The 16,504-nt window shown below is 44.1% G+C and overlaps 1 protein-coding gene across 8 annotated transcripts in view; it reads left to right on the forward strand.

Moving 5' to 3' along the window:
* ZDHHC3 (zDHHC palmitoyltransferase 3) overlaps window positions 1–15,673 on the forward strand; it is a 32,788-nt gene extending 17,115 nt beyond the window's left edge. For 6 of the 8 annotated variants that reach the window (XM_080583536.1, XM_080583533.1, XM_080583538.1 and 3 more), the window contains 4 exons: window positions 1,259–1,355; window positions 3,234–3,315; window positions 5,129–5,259; window positions 12,733–15,673. In XM_080583536.1, the coding sequence (XP_080439662.1) occupies window positions 1,259–1,355; window positions 3,234–3,315; window positions 5,129–5,259; window positions 12,733–12,975 (553 nt within the window). In that variant the 3' untranslated portion in view covers window positions 12,976–15,673. Of the gene's footprint in view, window positions 1–1,258; window positions 1,356–3,233; window positions 3,316–5,128; window positions 5,260–7,867; window positions 9,380–12,732 lie in introns of those variants that run through there. The other 2 variants (XM_080583539.1, XM_080583540.1) reach the window with 2 other exon arrangements.
* Window positions 15,674–16,504: the final 831 nt, after the last annotated feature.

The raw sequence follows: 16,504 nt of genomic DNA on the forward strand, positions 1-16,504 counted from the left end.
GCTGCTCCTGCCTGGCCGGCCTTCCATGTAGCATCAGGACTCATTTGTTGTTCAGGCATGGCAAGTATCCTTGGGGATTTACTCCTCCTGCAACGCAGGCGAGCGCAAGGCTGTTCCGAGAGAGAGGTTTCTTATTATTTATTCATATGCGCTCATAACAACATGCTTATGTTCTTATTTGAGGCTCTCTCAAGTTTTTGGGTGTTGTTTATTGTTTCTATTAAGGTTCGAATATCTCTAATTCTAAGAAGAAAAAATAAAAAAAAATTAGCACAGCCCTTAATTCTTTCTGTTTTAGAGGTGCCAGAATTGTTCTGGGCTTGCTATTGCTGTTTCCTTTCTGGGTCTATTGTTTGTTTGGTTTGGGGTTTCGTGTTTTTTTCATATTTGATTTCTGTGCTTGTTTGTGCAATGTGGTATCAGGAGACTGCCTTTCGTCTCCTATCATATGAGAGAGCAGCAGAGAAAAAGACTTCTTTTATTATGTGAGTTGAAGCAGTTACTGACTAACCAGGAGACTGATGTTCAGACAAAGTAATAGTCTTTTAATTATTTGACTTCAAGCCACAGTGTGCACGCTGGCAAGAATTTGAATTTTGATTTTTATTAGTGCGGTTTCGTGAAGTACTTCAACATCTAATTTTACCTTGAATGTATATTGTGGTACTGTCTTCCTGACTGACTGCCACAGCTGGTTTATGCCAGTATGTGGCTTACCTGGATGTCAGGAGTCCTTTGTAATGTTTGCTTTAATTTTGTTTTCCACAAGTTCCTGCTACAAGCTAGTGAGAGCAAATAAACCTTAATCTGTTATTAGCAATTCTGAAAAATATCTTTATTCATTACTGCTTTTCATATCTATGTGTTGTGTGGATTTTTTTTTTTTGGTTATATCTTAATCTGTGGGAATTTTCAGAGACTGACGAGGTTAAAACTAAACTAAAATATAGATTTCTTCCATCTGCCCAAATGTATTTTTTCAAACCATATTTTGGCAGAACCACTGGTAATGTTACGATAATGTGTCTTGCTTGGCATTAACTTTTTGCAGTGGTCGTTTGGTACGCTATGGTTGATTGTGAACAGACATAGTCGGGTGAGCAAACCAGAAATATTAATGTGCTGACTAGTAAATAAGTTGAGGTTCAAATTTCATTTCTGATCCCTTCCTTTCATTTCTGTGTGTTCATAAAACGCACGTGAGATCTTGTATTCCTGGAATGAGATGTGCTATAAATAAAGATCTGTATTTTTTCAGTGTTTGCAAGAGGTGTATTCGGAAAATGGACCATCACTGCCCGTGGGTCAATAACTGTGTAGGAGAGAATAACCAGAAGTACTTTGTACTGTTTACAGTAAGTATTTCACAAGTGGTGGTAAAGGTTGTCCAGTGTCAGTGAGATGCTGCGTGTCAAAGCAGCTCCAAAAGCTGCCTTTCTTTTCTTTCCTGTTTCAGAAGAGCTGTACAGGGAACTCCTGCAGACTTGTATTTTACTAGTTAGGGAACACACACAGTACAGCAACCGGGGGAAGGCAGAACAGGAAGTGTTTGCCAGGGTTTCCTGAGGTTTGTGTTGTCAGGTGATTGGCATGCTGTTCCATAATTCAAGCAGTTTGTCGTGATGTTGAGCTCTTTGAGGCGTGGACCATCCTTTTACACTGCACTGTTTCTGGTAGGGTCCTAGTCCGTATGTAGGGTACCTAAATGTTGTACCTGTGTGAGTGCGGTGTGGGATCACACAATAACAGCTGGTGTCACATCTTAAGCAAGGAGTAGCAAAGGATTATCCAATTTCCACTTGCAAGCAATTTATTTCTGTATTTAAATCCAAGGAGGTGTTTGACTTTTTGTACTATAAGTGTGGCGTAACGAGTAAGAAAACAGGAGTGCAGACTTTGATACTACATATTTATGGAAGGGTTGAAGTCTGTTCATCAAAGCAAACTGCAAATATCCCGTGGGAGTAGTGTGAACGTGGCGAGGCTGAGTTTCAGTGATGCCCTGTTTTATTAATAAAGCTTTGGAGAAATCTGTAGGTTTGAGGAAGAATGTTCTCAAATTACCAAGTAGAAAGGGAGAAATTTTCAGTTAAATGAAAACCTTCCTCTTAAACTTATTGTAGAAAAACTTGTTTTCTATACTGTGGTTTGTTGGTGTGTGGATTACAAAACAAAATGAATTCTTTCCCCGAGCAAGGATTTTTTTCACTGTGAGGAACGAGCTGGATGTTTTAATCCTATCAAAAGGTTTTCTGTTTCTGTTGAAACTGACGTTGCTTTCAAGTGGGCTGTGTTAAACAATTAATGTAGTTGAGAGAGAAACCAAATTTTGTTTTTGTTTACTCTCTTGGTTTTGTTTTTGTTCAAGTAAAGACCTGGGGAGGTGAAAGTGTGGCAGCACCTCAATTTCCAAGGAAAGACAAAATGCTCTCCTGCCACCTTTTCCTGCTTCCACAGGGGCGTCTTGTAACGAGCTCTCTGTCACACACATCCAGTATCTCACGACTCTGTTGTCTGTCTGCATGTCCAGGAAAGCCATCTTTTTAGTCTGTCTTGGAAAATTGTAGAATGTATGTGTAGTACTGCAAACAGTTTAAAGCATTTTGTTGCAAAGATGTGACAGGATTTTTTTTAAAAATAGATTAAGTACAAAGTGTTAATGCTTGACAGAAATTTTCCATGCCAGTGTCTGCCTCAGAGAAAAACACAAATAATTAAATAAATAACAACACTATTTCAAACTAATGCTGGGAAATAGATAAAGTGCTTATTGTGGCTAAAACAAACTAGCTATTGTTTCACTGGTAAACTGTAGTGCTCTCTGGCTTGAGAGCACAGGCGTAAGCTTCAGCAACATGATACCTCCATGCCAGAGTTGCTGACCTCTGAGAGTTGCGCTGTACGCAGCGGAGACGAGGGCAGTAGGCAGCGTGGAGGCCACACTGCGGCGCAGGAGGCTGGGTTTTGTGTCCAGCTGGCTTTGAATTAAACATGCTCCTTCATGTGCGCTCAGAGCTGTTAGCTGGGCCAGAATGAGTTTTGTGTAGCCTTGGCATTTGCCAGCTTCAGGGTGCTTGATTTAAGGGGGTGGGGGCTGTTGATTTTTTTTAATTGTTATTTTAGTTATTTGTTTAACTCTTAACACTCCACTTTATTTGAAGTGGTTGGAACATTTAACATTTTGGTCTTTGAGCTTTGCCTGATGCCTGTATTTTACATCCTTTATTTTTCAGATGTATATAGCACTGATTTCCCTGCATGCTCTAATTATGGTGGGATTTCACTTCTTGTATTGCTTTGAAGAAGACTGGACAAGTGAGTACTAACGAAGTATCTCATTAAAATACCAGACTAGCCTATGAAAAAGACCTTATAATGCAGTTTGCACGTAAGGCAACCCCTTTTATGCTGGTTTTAGAAGAATGCTATCAAGGCTCTGCTATGCAATCTTTGCTTTTTTAGTTATCAATTCTGGAACTTCATAATTCTTTCTGACCTGCTTGGATCTCTGTCCTGAAAAGTCCTCTTTCAACTTAAGGCTGATACTGCCTGAGGAGAAGCTGAGATATAAAGACTTCTAGACAGTATGTGCAGTAAGCTAGTGTTTACGTGAACGCAGCACTGATGTGCTGAATGCCAAAGCAAGATAAGAAGAGTGTGTATGCTCTTTTTAAAAGGGTAAAGTGAGTCATTCTTGCAAGACTGCCAGGAAAACATGTTAACTCAGTTCCAAAAATCCACCCTCACAAGAACAAACAATTCCTTTCCGCAAAAAATACCAACAACAACCTAAATAAACTACCAGCCCTCATTCTGGAGCAGCCAGTGAGTAAATTTTCACATAAGCGTTTGAGATACATTTTTAAAAACTGTGGTTGTGGGAAATCCTCTAGGTAATGCTGAGTCAAAGAGCCAGGTGCCAAAGAATGTCTGTGCAGATTTGTGTGCTGCTTGCAGATTTTTTTAGAAGGACATTAGCTTTGTTTTTCTTAGAATTTCATTTGTGTCATTCAATATAAGGACTGGTTTTAGCTTATAGTACTGCAGAGGATAGGTACGTTTACACGTACAAGGTGAATTTGACAAGGCTGTTGTGCAGTTCAAAACTTTGGCCAACAGCTGCCAAATGACTGAGAAATTCTGGATTTGACTACAGTGGCTATGACCACAGTGGAAGGACCCATCAAAATATAGTTTCCTTTGCACCTTTTCTCCAAGCATGTATCTGTGAGGGAAGCACTTCTCCACCTGTTCCAGATTTAGGTGGCAGAACAGAGCATGTACAAGAGGTGGATGGATCTGTTGTTCCAGCTGCCTTGGATGTACGCTGATGGTGTTAGCACTTGATTATTGTGTATCTGTTGAAGCTTAACGTCTTCCAATGGGGAAAAACCTTTTTTTTTTTTTTTTGGTGATACTTACTCTGATTTCAGAGCAGACTAGGAATGTTCCAACACAACATTCAGCGAAACACTAGGATTTTTGATCTATAACATCCTTCTCCCTTTTCCATTCTTCTTTTCCTCATTTATAGGCTCCTTTTCAGACTCTTTCAGCTCTCACTTCAGTTTGCTATGAGGTTGCACTATAGGTAGAGTGTAAGGAAAAGATAAGAAATTGGATAAGAATATACTTGTCTTTTAAGTTATGACTTAGAGAAGTTATAAAAGGAAGCCTATGTTGTTTTTATGTTGGTGCTGCTGAAACAGTCATCCTTGTGTCCTGACAACTAGCTTGAGATTTCTAATGTGATTTTATTATTACAAAAAATCCTGGAAGATGAAACTACAGGTGAAAGAGTGCAGGAGTAGACTGGACTCCTGGAGAGAGTGTGGGAAAACCCCAAACTGGAAAAGAAAGCTGCATTCTTGAAGTGTCACAGGGGTTTTTTTGTTGTTGTTCTTGTTGTTTTGTTTTTTTTTTCTTTTGTTAAACTTGTAGGAGCAATCATGTCATTGTTGTCTATCCTCAGCAATGTCTGAGCTTCTCTGTGCACCTTTTTGAGTATGGTCATCATATAGTTTATTTTGACAATTTTAGTATAGAAAAGTTGTGGCCTAGCAGGTGTTCTGCAGCTGCTACATTACCTGATCTCTCCCCTTCCAACTTGATTGTTTTGTCTTCACAGAATGCAGCTCCTTCTCTCCACCAACCACAGTGATTCTCCTCATCCTCTTGTGTTTTGAGGCTCTCCTATTTCTCATCTTCACTTCAGTTATGTTTGGGACCCAAGTACACTCCATCTGCACTGACGAAACGGTGGGTGTCTCGTGCACTTTCCTTTACCCTCTCTCTTCCCATTAATAGAAACAGTGAAGCTTTACAGGGTTTTACTTCATTGCACGGGGAGCTCATGTGTACCCTTTGAGGAAAAGCTCTGATGTAATCAACTGAACGAGCACAGCGGTAGGTGTTGCTCTCTGAAAGTCACTGTGAGAAGTAGTGTCCACCTGTGTTTTTATTGGCTGGGATTTGTGTTGACAGTACCTGTGATAAGGTAGGCATTGGTAACTGGGTTTACTCTGTACAGAGTACTTGTTCGTGTGGATTTGAAAACATTTTTCCCTTAATGAAACGCTGTTAGGTTGGTATTCTTTTAAATTTTGGTCTGTGTCCCCAGGTGTCACTACTTGCAGCTTTACGTGCTAGAAAATGTTCCGGTTTAACTGCTTGTTAAGTAGTTCAAACACCCTTGCCAGGGAGGAGGAAAAAAAAAAGGGGGTGGGGTGGGGTGGAGAGATTCCTGGAAACATGGTAGGTACAGTCTGCTGCAAAACCACCTTGTCACCCCAGTTTGAGTACAGCATCGTAGAGCTGATACAGTAACGTTGCTGTGCCTCCTCTGTCACTGCATTTGCCTGCTTCTGTAAAGATGGAGCTGGTGACTCCTGGTGATATTCCCACACGTGAATACTGCTGGCGTTCACCAAGCACGCTCAGATGCGTGATAGCTCAGACCAAGAGACTGGAATTAACTGGATTGGTTGAAGAGAAATGATGTTTTTAAAAGAGTGACAAGAGTCCCCTGCCTCATCTAGTTTTCCTTAGCTTCCACTTGTTTGCCCGTGGCCAGTTGAAGCTAGAATGGGTATTTTTGCTGCCACTGGAGAGCTATGGCTGGCATTATACTGTGTAAGAGCCCATCGCTCCTGAGTCTTCTTTACAGTGCTTGTTTTTCTGCCTGGCTTCTGCAAGAGGCTGGTAGTCACACTGTGGCTCTTCCGTGTTCAGAGGAGGACTGCAGCTATTTCTGCTGGGGAGACCCCTAGGATGGAGTACGGTGTCATAAAGGAACAATGAGATCCTGCCAAGCTTGAGTTTATCAATACGTGTGTAAGCTAGCAGTGCTCTCTGTGAAATCATCTGAATTTCTCAAGCTTTGAAACCTGGCAGGAATCTTTAGAAGCTGCTTCCAATAGCCAGGTACACAAATAATTATTTTCCCTTCCCCTCAAATTCTGCAAACTCTTAGGTATTGAAGGACATATGCCACAAACTAAAACTAAAAATGAAAGATGGGCACTCGCTGTTTGGTTGTGGGTTGTTTTTTTTTTTTTTTTTTTTTTTTCCCCCCTAAATTCTTTCCAGTAAGGATTTTGCTCTTTGGAAACTTCTGTGCTGTCTGCGATACTTTGCATTGTTGATTTTGCTAGCATTGAGCTAGCTGTGTCTAGCAAACAATCTATTCTGAGTGAAGGAGTTTTTCCAGGTGAAATTCTTCTTGGTGTGGTCTCTTTCAGTGTTTTATTTCACATTTGCAAGACAGGGCTGTGCTGTGCCTTTTCTCACCTTCTTCCAGCCACTGGGAGACCTCATTCCCCATCCTGTGTATGCTGTCCCTCCAGGTGGTTTATTTCAGCCTGAGGGGACCCAGAACCCTCGAATTTTGCTGTTACCTCTGGAGGTGACATTACCAAGGGTCAGCGCAGCTCCTGCAGTTGACTGTGCTGTTACTGCAGAGCGCACAGAGCTGGTAATTTGAGACGCACAGATACATTAATCCCTAGCACAGGAGAGCCATGTAGGTCAGGAGAAGCTTGCCTTGCAAAAGATCGTAAGTTACAGAACGTTATGACCTGCCTGCTGCTGCTACCCGTGGAAGAGTAATGCTCTCCGGTGTCTGCAGTGGTTAATTTTGTGTGGCAGCCAGGCGTAGCTTTCCTGGAAGACCCAACTCACTTTCTGGGTTTTAGGCGTGATACAGATTTGTTTGTTTTTAATGACTGACTAGTGAATGTTTCAGCTGATTGCTTTGATGGCTTATTTTTGTTTCCCCTCTAACCTTTACTAAACAATGCCAACGGTTTCTCTCAAATTGGTATCTTATTTAACCTTTTCTCCCTGCTGTCAGCCCATGCATGTTTTGGCAGTGATTTTAATGAAACATGAAGAGGCACCAGGTAGACTCAGCCACGTTGAGCCATGGGCGCTTCCTGAACTTGCTTGGTGAATCTGGGAGCATTATAGAGATTATCTTGTTGGGTTTTTTTGTCTGCAAGCTCATAATGGTTTCCTCTAAAATTTTTCCATCTGGTTAGCACATATTGCTTTCAGCCATTAAAGCACATACTTTGTATTTGGTTTTATGTGGTGGGTTTCTAATTGACATCAGAGGCAATTGGAGGGCAAGTCTTAAAAGGTTTGATGAAATTTCCAGACCTGAACAAAATTAAAGCAATTCTATTTCCAAGAAATATTTTTTTTTTAGAGTATAAAACGATGAGAAGAAAGGGAGAGGCTCTATAAAAGCAATTTTATTTTCTTACTCCATCCTTTGGATAAGGGGTAATTGAGAGTAGAGCTTTCCACAAATCCAGAACTACAAAAGCTGAGCGTTTGACTGAAAATGTGATATTTCTGTTTTCAGGGAATAGAACAGTTGAAAAAGGAAGAGAGAAGATGGGCTAAAAAAACAAAATGGATGAACATGAAAGCAGTATTTGGCCATCCGTTCTCTATAGCATGGCTTAGCCCATTCGCAACACCAGACCAAGGAAAAGCAGACCCGTACCAGTATGTGGTCTGAGGAATTCCTGACCAGCATTTCCACTAAGATAGAAACATATTACAGCACTACTGTTATAAATTTTCCATGAATGTTTAAAAGAAAAAGCAAAACGAACTTTTTTTTATGTCTATTGAATGGCTGATAATTGCAGAGAAAAAAAAGCCCTGTATTCCACAATTTTAGATCATTCTATATCTCTGGCTGAAACTGCTGCTGTTGCTTTTTCTTTTTATTTTTCTCATTTCTTTTTTTTTTTTATTTCTTTAATCTTGTTAACTTTACTGGCCTTTGTTTCTCTCTGCTTTCTGTATGGCATAACTAATGTGGAGGGGATCCTCTTTCTCTGTTGTGACCCACCTCTTCTGAATAGATTCTCATGCTGTCTCCTGACTGTGATGAGCTCTGTGGAAGACATACGAGTGCCAACAGTCCTACACAGACACCTTTGGACTTCCTGAAGGAGCGCGTCGCTCTTTCATAAGTGAACTTGAACTGGGAAGTAGACACTTCACTTTATCAAAAGGTGCGAGACAAGAACACGACACAGCAAGAGAGCCAGTTGACCTGGTGATCACACACAGTTGAAGTATTTCAAACAAATATTGCCAAGACCACTTCCCCCCCCTTTTTCCTTCCAGCCTCGGAATTGGTTCCATCTTTCTGGCATTATTTTGTCTGTTCCCTCCCTTGTGCACAGGAAATTGTTGCCGTCTTAGGGTAACTGTGGCAGATTAAGAAGATTGTTTGGATTTTTTTAAATGCCTTATATTTGCAGGAAAGAAAGAAAGAGATCGAATTTTCAAGTGTTTAGAGTAGCAGGATCATCTTGTTTGTGTGTGTTTGTCTTGGTAAATGAGTTGTTAGAGCAATGCCTGCTAAACAGTGTTAACGTGAAAAACTGCTGTGAATGCTCAGAGGCAGACAGATTATTATAAAGACTAATATTGACAGGATGCGTAGGTATACCAGGGCGATTGAGCCTATATTCTTAGCATTGCCCTGGTCTTAGAGCTTTGTAAATCTTTTTCTCATATTAATGCATACATGTGTATGTGTGCAAATACACACACATACGCGTATGCACTTTAAATTGGGAAATGTTGATGGTAAGGAGCATGCATACTGTTATGAACCGTGTGGTGATGAAAGTGGGAGGGACAGAAGGCATTCCAGAAACGGGTAAAGCTAAGCCATTTATAGCTGCAACAGGCATCTTGTGTTCAGGTAGGAATTTTATTATATTTTTGGATCGTGACTCCCATAGGCTCATCAGAATATTGCAAACAAAGGAAAAATGCAAATCGGCTGTGTCCATGAATTCCAAGGAATCTTTTCTTTCCTTGGTTTAAATAAAATCATATTTTTGAAAGATGACCTGTTTAGACTGCTTCAAAGCCATGGGGGAAGGGAGGGAAATCAGGGAAGGAGAAATTTAGTGGATGTCTCATTTTGGAAGTAATGTGAATGCTGCATCTTTTCAATCTGTCAATGCTTCCATATGGAAAACAAATGCAATAAAACTTTTCCAAAAAAAAACGTTTGCTGTTCTTATTTTCTTTCTTCGCTTTAAACTTTGGGGAAATCTGTATTGGCTTTCTGAACTTTTGCTTTTGGCTTTAGTCACCTAGATAGGTGAGAAACTAATGCGTCTCACTGTGTGGTTCATTGCTTTAAAATTGTGTTGATACATTCCAGCTTTGTTATATTTACCCTTCTTTACTATGTATTTTGGAGGAAGACTGGTTGTGTTCTGACGTTGAGATTGCTGTGGAAAAAATGTAATTACTCATTGTTTCAAGCAAATGCAAAGTGTTTAATGCAAAGTGTTGTATGATACAGCGTTGATATTTTCAGACAAACTTAATTTTCAGTGAGGCATCATCACAGCTTGCAGAAGTGTCCTCTGATGCCTGTTGTGTGTATCCCAGTGACTGGGGTCTTCTGTTTTACTTGCACTGTATGATTTGGCGGTGTGATTTGATGCAGTTTGAATGGTACTAACTGGGGGTCAGTATCAACATGAGAAAGGCAGACTTCCTGGCTTGTATTTTCTTGGACAGGACTACCTGATTTCGGGTGCTGGTTCTGCTGTAGCATGGCCAAGAGAAATTGGAGGACAGACTTGATGAGAGGCAGAGCACTTCTGCGGGAGACGTGACTTTGCCTGTTCATTACGGCAGGCAAAGCTGGAAGTTGGAGAAATCCCAGAGTACAAATAAGCTGCTTAACTGATCCTATGTCCTATGAGAACAACGTTGCGCAGGTTGTGGCAGTTTCTTTCCCAAACTGGCATTTCCTAAATCATGGCCATGGTTTTCTTTTTTTTTCTTTTTTTTTTTTCTGAAAGTTTGTGGGTGCTGCAAGCAGAAGTGGATGCAGGGAGCTCCTGTGCCCGCTGTTGCAGAGGGCCAGGAGGGACTGCCAGGAAAGCCTGCCTTGATCATGCTCTCAGATATTGAGCAACACCTCCTGTATCTCACCCGTAATTGATGAATGGTTGCAATGTTTGCCGGTTCTGTTTCTGCTTCCCTTCTGGATGTTACAAGTGTATTAAAGGAACCTAACGCGTTTCTTGTAACACGTGCGAGCTGTCCTGCACACCGCTGCTCCCGCTGACAAGCGGTCAGGTCTTCAACTGTCGTGCATTCCTTCCTTCCTTCCCCTTTAAATCTTATTTTTAAAGCTAAAACCAGGTTACAATTTTGGTGACTCCTGATTATTTTTTTTAAGGTAAATTACACAATGTTGCAGGTAAAGCAATAAGTTACTGATTATGATTTTTTTTCCCGCCAGTCTCTATCTGTGCTTGCACATCGCAAATTAAACTTGGATATCTTGGAAACCTTTCTTTATCTTTCCCTCCCTTCCCGTAACCTTCCTCACACCCTACTGCCTGTGGGGCGGGCAGCCAGGATGGGAACAGGAAGGATTTTTACAAGTTTTGCTCATTTTGAATGTGTGCCCTAAAGGGATTAGCGAGGTTGGGCAAGGAGAGAGAAAGTACGCCCCTAGCTGCTCCGATTACCTGCTCCCTAAGGTGGCATTAGTGCAGCCTCGGGCTGACCCTGTTTACCGCCTCGATTAGCAGATGCTAGCCAGAGTGGGCGAATTATGGTGGTTGTTTTTTTGTTTTTTTTTTTTTTTTGGCTGCTGCCAAGAAGCCTTGAAGATGCTTATTCCCAATTTAGATGGCAACATGGATCGAACCGGATTACACATGTGTGACTGAAGGCAGGATTAAAGCTTGGGCTGCTGGGGAAGAGCTCGAATGCCTGGAGTCTGCTCCTCCTCCTGCCCTGTGCTGCTCATTTTCCTTCTCTCCAGAAGCTCACACAGCAAGCGCTGCAGCCGTGGTTTGTTTCAAACACATTAGCAGCCCCTCTGGCTTGCCAAGGAGCAGCTGAGGACCAAAGCTCTTCCTTTGCTTAAGCAGTGATCGACTCTTCCTCCCTGCTCCAAAGTCAGCAGGGGAAATGCGGCACAAGTAACGTTTGCAAAAGCTTTGCATTTAATTTCTCTGTTTATGGCGCTTTTTCTCCTGGGCCAGCTCCTGCACACTCAATGTTATTGCAAAACCAAGCTGCTGCTTTATTAAAATGTCGTGTTATTTACAGGGCTTGCTGTGAGCCCAGTTGTGGTGTTGCTGGGATATTGCATGTAGTTGTTTTTTTCGCCCTGCAAAGTTTTTGAAATGATTTGTGGGTACTTAGAGACAACCTGCAGAACTAGAACACGTGTGGTTTTCATCCATTTATTCTAAAATGGTGGTTTAAATGGTTTTAACTCAACGTGCTCATTTTTCCTTGAATTTCTCAAAGCCTTGATCCAGTACCCTTGCTTCTCGAAGGGCAGAGTTTCTACGTTGTCACCTGCATCATATCACGCTCGCCTGTAAAGCTGACTCCTCTCTTGCGTGATGGAGAATATCGGTGTAAAAATGTGGGCCCTGCTTCACCTGGGGTAGCCTTAAAAACAACCATTACGAGTTCCTTAGTTCTACATGGAGAAGACTACCAGAAATAAAATGTTGGCCACAAAATAAGATGGACCTGGTCAAAACGTGTACTCTAGTGATGCTCTTGGAGAGAGGAGGAGTTGGAGCTGGCTGCCCAAAGCTCCTTAGGAAAGACAAAATTGCCAGTCCTGCTTTGACATCGATGTAGGTTTCCTCGCATCCCAGCCTTGCACTGCGATTTGCCTTGGACAGTTTGCTAAATGGAAGTTGTGTTCCTAAATATTCGCTCTTAATCAGTGCAAAGTAAGCTTGTTGTCATGTCAGCTTCAGGGGCCAAGCCTAGATCTGGCTGTGGTAAATTCCTGGTGACTGGAAAAAGCCGTACTATTTTGCCTGTATCTGAACTCCTGGAGAAAAAAAAACCAAACAAACAAGGTAGAATTTCACGTTGCAGTTGTACTTTGTTACTTGCTGAAGGGATTCAAAAAACACTGGGAGAAGATATCCAAGTATGAAAAAGGAGTAGTTTTAGAAGCCATCTTTTCACCATAAAAACTAATGCCAACGTATACCCAAATAATTCACTGGGACTCAGATTGTCCATGAACTGGGTGGTGTTTAAGGGTTTCGTTGTTAAATACAAGGCTGAAACCAGCAGTAGATCAGGATGTCTGTCTTGTTAGCTGGACCGTGAACACCCTGTGCAGTGGTTGTTGCCCAAATACTTGCTTAGAACATGAAACAACCTTAAACTTTTCTCTTCTTGCAGGGTATTGAGCGTCTTAAAAACCAGAAGCCCACCTGGGAGAGGATCAGCGGCTGGGAGGGGATGAGAGCGGCCTTCGGCGGTGCTTTCTCCTTGGCGTGGCTCAGTCCTTTCTCGAACCTGGACTGCAAGAGCCCGCCGCCGGCTGGGGCGGTGGCAGCAGCCCCCGCATCCGCGATCATGACCCAAGAAGAAATCGAGCAGTTCCTGGCTCGAGACGTCGCCGTCCAGGTGTTACATGAATAAGCAAAGCGTCCTCAGAAGTGTCAAGGGACGGTTTCAGGTTCTTTTGTTTTAGTAGCTACTTGCGCTGGAGAGAGGTAGGGTGGGTTTTTGGTTGGTTTGTTTGTTTTTAATGTACTTTTGGTGCAGAAAATAATTCAGGAGTATTTATCGGGGAGCCAGGTACGGCACTAGCAGAAGCAGTGCAAATCTCCAGCCAAAGCTTTATAATGGTGAGATTCATAAGCTCCTCTCCTGACCCGTGTCGCCTGCTGTATTGAGCATTTCTGACGTGGCCTCTAAGGAAAGCTGCCAGCGTGGTCCCAGAAGGAGCAGCCAGGAGGGGTCTGTGTGCCCTTGTGTCCTTACAGCCCTTCGGAGGCTGCGCGATAAGCGTGGCGTGACGGCCGCGTTAGCCCAGCTCTGAAGGTTTTGCTAAAAACACCTCCTTTTGAGCTCAGCCCGTGGATGCCAGCTCTGGACTGTGAAGGAGGCCGGAGCTCAGCTCCTGGCAGAGGTGGGATGCCAGGATCTAGGAACACCGGGGCTGTTCCTGCACTCAAAGAGAGGGAGGCATCCGCACCCCGCCGCTCCATTGGGCTTGCTCTGCTTACACCTCTTTTTCCTTCTCTGGGTAGCCGGGGGGAGCTGGGAACAAACATTGCCTCTTAATCCTTCCTCTAACATTGTCCCGTCAGTGTTTGCTGCTAATCAGGGGCTCCTTAAGCTAAGTTTGCAGCCAGCTCCTGGTGAATGGTGTGAGCACAGAGAAGGACCACGTGTCGCCCAAGGAGGATGCTGCTGCAGGTGGCAGTGGTCACAGGAAGAGCATGCAGGGACCACTCTGGTCGTCAGTTACAGCAGCTTTATATTTAGAATATTTTTTCCGTCTGTTGTTGTTTTGTTTTCTTCTTCATGTCATCTTCCTCACCTTAATTATCAGTGAATTTTGCAGGGTACCAGGGAGATGTGCTCCTGGGTTTCCACCACAGGTTGTGCTTGGCTTCGAGCCCCCCTCCCCATAACGTGGAGCAAAGATAATTGCTTCCTCTAGAGAGAAAGATAAAGGAGTCGGGGAGGAATTGTGGGAGACTTAGGTTAGGTTTCTATTATTTATTGAAGCAATACCAGGTGGAATTTGTGCAAGATTTTATTTTATTTTTTTCATGACAGTGATAAAGGAGCTTTGGGGATGAAAATGTGGTAACAAACAGAGTCTGGTGACTGTAAGGAGTACAGTTTGGCTGAAAACCAGGAAAAAAAAAAAGAGTAGATATTAACAAGCAAGAGCATTAAATGGACATCAGGGACATACACAGATCTGTAAGGGATTTCCGATAGGGAGAAATAGAGACGTTTAAGGAGGACACTAAGACTAGCTCATATTTCCTAATTTTGGCTTGCTGCTCAGCCTCTGTCTGCTCCCTGTGAGCTTCTCTGCCCCTGCTGCCCAATCCATAGGGTGGGAATGGTGCTACGGGGTCCTGCAGGAGAACCGAGGTCGTGGCTGGAAACCAGCGCCGGCAGCGTGAGAAGCAGAGAACTTGGAGGTAATTTGATGGCTACGTCCACGGTGTGACTGCTGGGGTGGGCTGCTCTTGGTGGTGTTTTCCAGGCGGCTGGAGCTGGGCCAGGAGCAGTCGTGGCCCTCGTTCACCGAGCGGGAGCGGTGCTGGCTGCCGGCCCCCTTAGGAGACGCTCTGCAGATGTGCCTGATGCCTCGGCTGAGCCGCGTGCTTCGCCTCTCGGGCACGGTCTGGAAAATTGTTCTTGGATGGCCTGAAATGCCAGGGTGAAGCTTGCATCAGGGCGAGCTCGTGAGGGCCTCAGTTTGGGAAGAAGTGCCTTGTGCCATGTTTTGGTGATGCTCCTCGGGTGCTGCTCTCGTTGCTTTGGGTGGACGCGGGTTGAGGTGGTGTGTTTCGGCCTTTGCTCTCCGAGCTGGTGCACCTTATTGTGTCCCACCTCCTGCATTGCTCCTCAGGTGCTGGCATTTCCTTGTTTTGTTTTGTTTTTCCTTATTTTTTAATAACTGAAACTGGAAAGCAGCGTGAAGTGAGGGGTGAGGCTGCCCCCCTCCTACCCCTACACACTCCCACATTTTCACCCCAGCCAAGGGGCAGGAGCTGGAAACACATCAGGAACCCAGCGTATTTCCTTCACATCCTCACTATACCTCCTGCCCTGCCTCGATACAGCGTGACAAGAGTTGGAAGTGGCAGAAGCCTTCGGGAGTTGGAGAAACGTCCTTTATTGCTGGCTCTGCCACAAATCTCATACTTTAATTACCACCCACCAGCTTGAGACCAAATGTGATTTCCGTGAAATTGAAACCAAAGCCCTGGTTCCCCTCCCCTTCCCTTTGTGTGCCTGTTGCCCCCCCGTGCCGTGGTGCCTTCGCCTCCAGCCCTGTGTGCGGCAGCTGCCCCGGGGAAGGCCGGGGGCCCTCGAGGATGCTCCCCCGGTGAAGGCACCGCAGTGAGGGCACCTTCCTGGGCTGGGGCTCCTGCTGCTGCTCCTGGGTGAGGTTTTCCTCCGTGGTGGGACAGGATCGTGGCAGCTGTGGGAAGTGTTCCTCTACTCCGGTGTCTTCCACAGCAGGTTTTTCTATGCAAGTTGAGCACTTACACCTCTTGGAAATATATGTATTTTGGTAATTGTAACTCCTGTTTTATGCCTCTGGTGGCTAAGTGTACTTATTATTAAAGAATTAACACTTCCACCCGTATGCTCCTCCCTTCCCTATGCTCTGCTCCCGGTCCCACCTGCACCATGCCTGGGGTGGCCCTGGGGGGGACAGAGGGGACAATGTGGGCAGTGGGGCTGGGGGCTGCATTGCTGCTGTTGCTCCCCAAATCTTTGAAATCCAAGGACATGAACAAAGCCTTTTTTGTAATTATTATTTTTAACCTTTTTCCTCCTATCTTTTTTTCCTGGGGTTCACGTTGGGGTCCTGGATTGTGCCTTTCCGTGGGGCCGGATCCTGGCATGTCCTCACAGCCGGGCACTGCCCTTGGGTACAAAGTAGGGGGGCTGCCCGCTGCTTTGCTTTGGCTGCTTGCTAGTCAACAGCCGACTTGTTTTCTTGGCTAAATGAGGAAATTTCAAAGCAGAGAGATGAGAGGCCCTAGGGAAAGATTAGGTCTTAATGCAGAAAATATTTCATCTCGTTGCAAGACGGGATGGGGATGACCGGGTCCCGTGCCGTGCTCTCGCCACTAGCAGCACCCCCTTTGCTGCACCCACCATGAGTGGGCAGCCTGGCATCATCACCCTTTCTTTTTCCTGCTGTGCAGCCCTAAGGCTCAAGCATTTGCTTTTTAAAATGCATAAATAATAAGCCTCTGCTACTGCATGGCTCAGTTTGCTCTTTTTTCACAGAAATACTGAACCCCCCCTTATCTGAGCTCTGAGACTGGGGGATGTGCGCAGCTCCAGCTGTGCACAGCTGCTCTCGCCTTCCCCACACTGTGGCTGGAAGCACTCCAGAAGTACGCTGCCCTCCAGTACCCAGCAGCATTTGGGGTGGGAGGGGAGAAGCAGAGGCAATATG

This window comes from Anser brachyrhynchus (assembly GCF_964034855.1).
Source record: "Anser brachyrhynchus genome assembly, chromosome: 2".
In the NCBI taxonomy this organism is placed as follows: Eukaryota; Metazoa; Chordata; class Aves; order Anseriformes; family Anatidae; genus Anser; species Anser brachyrhynchus.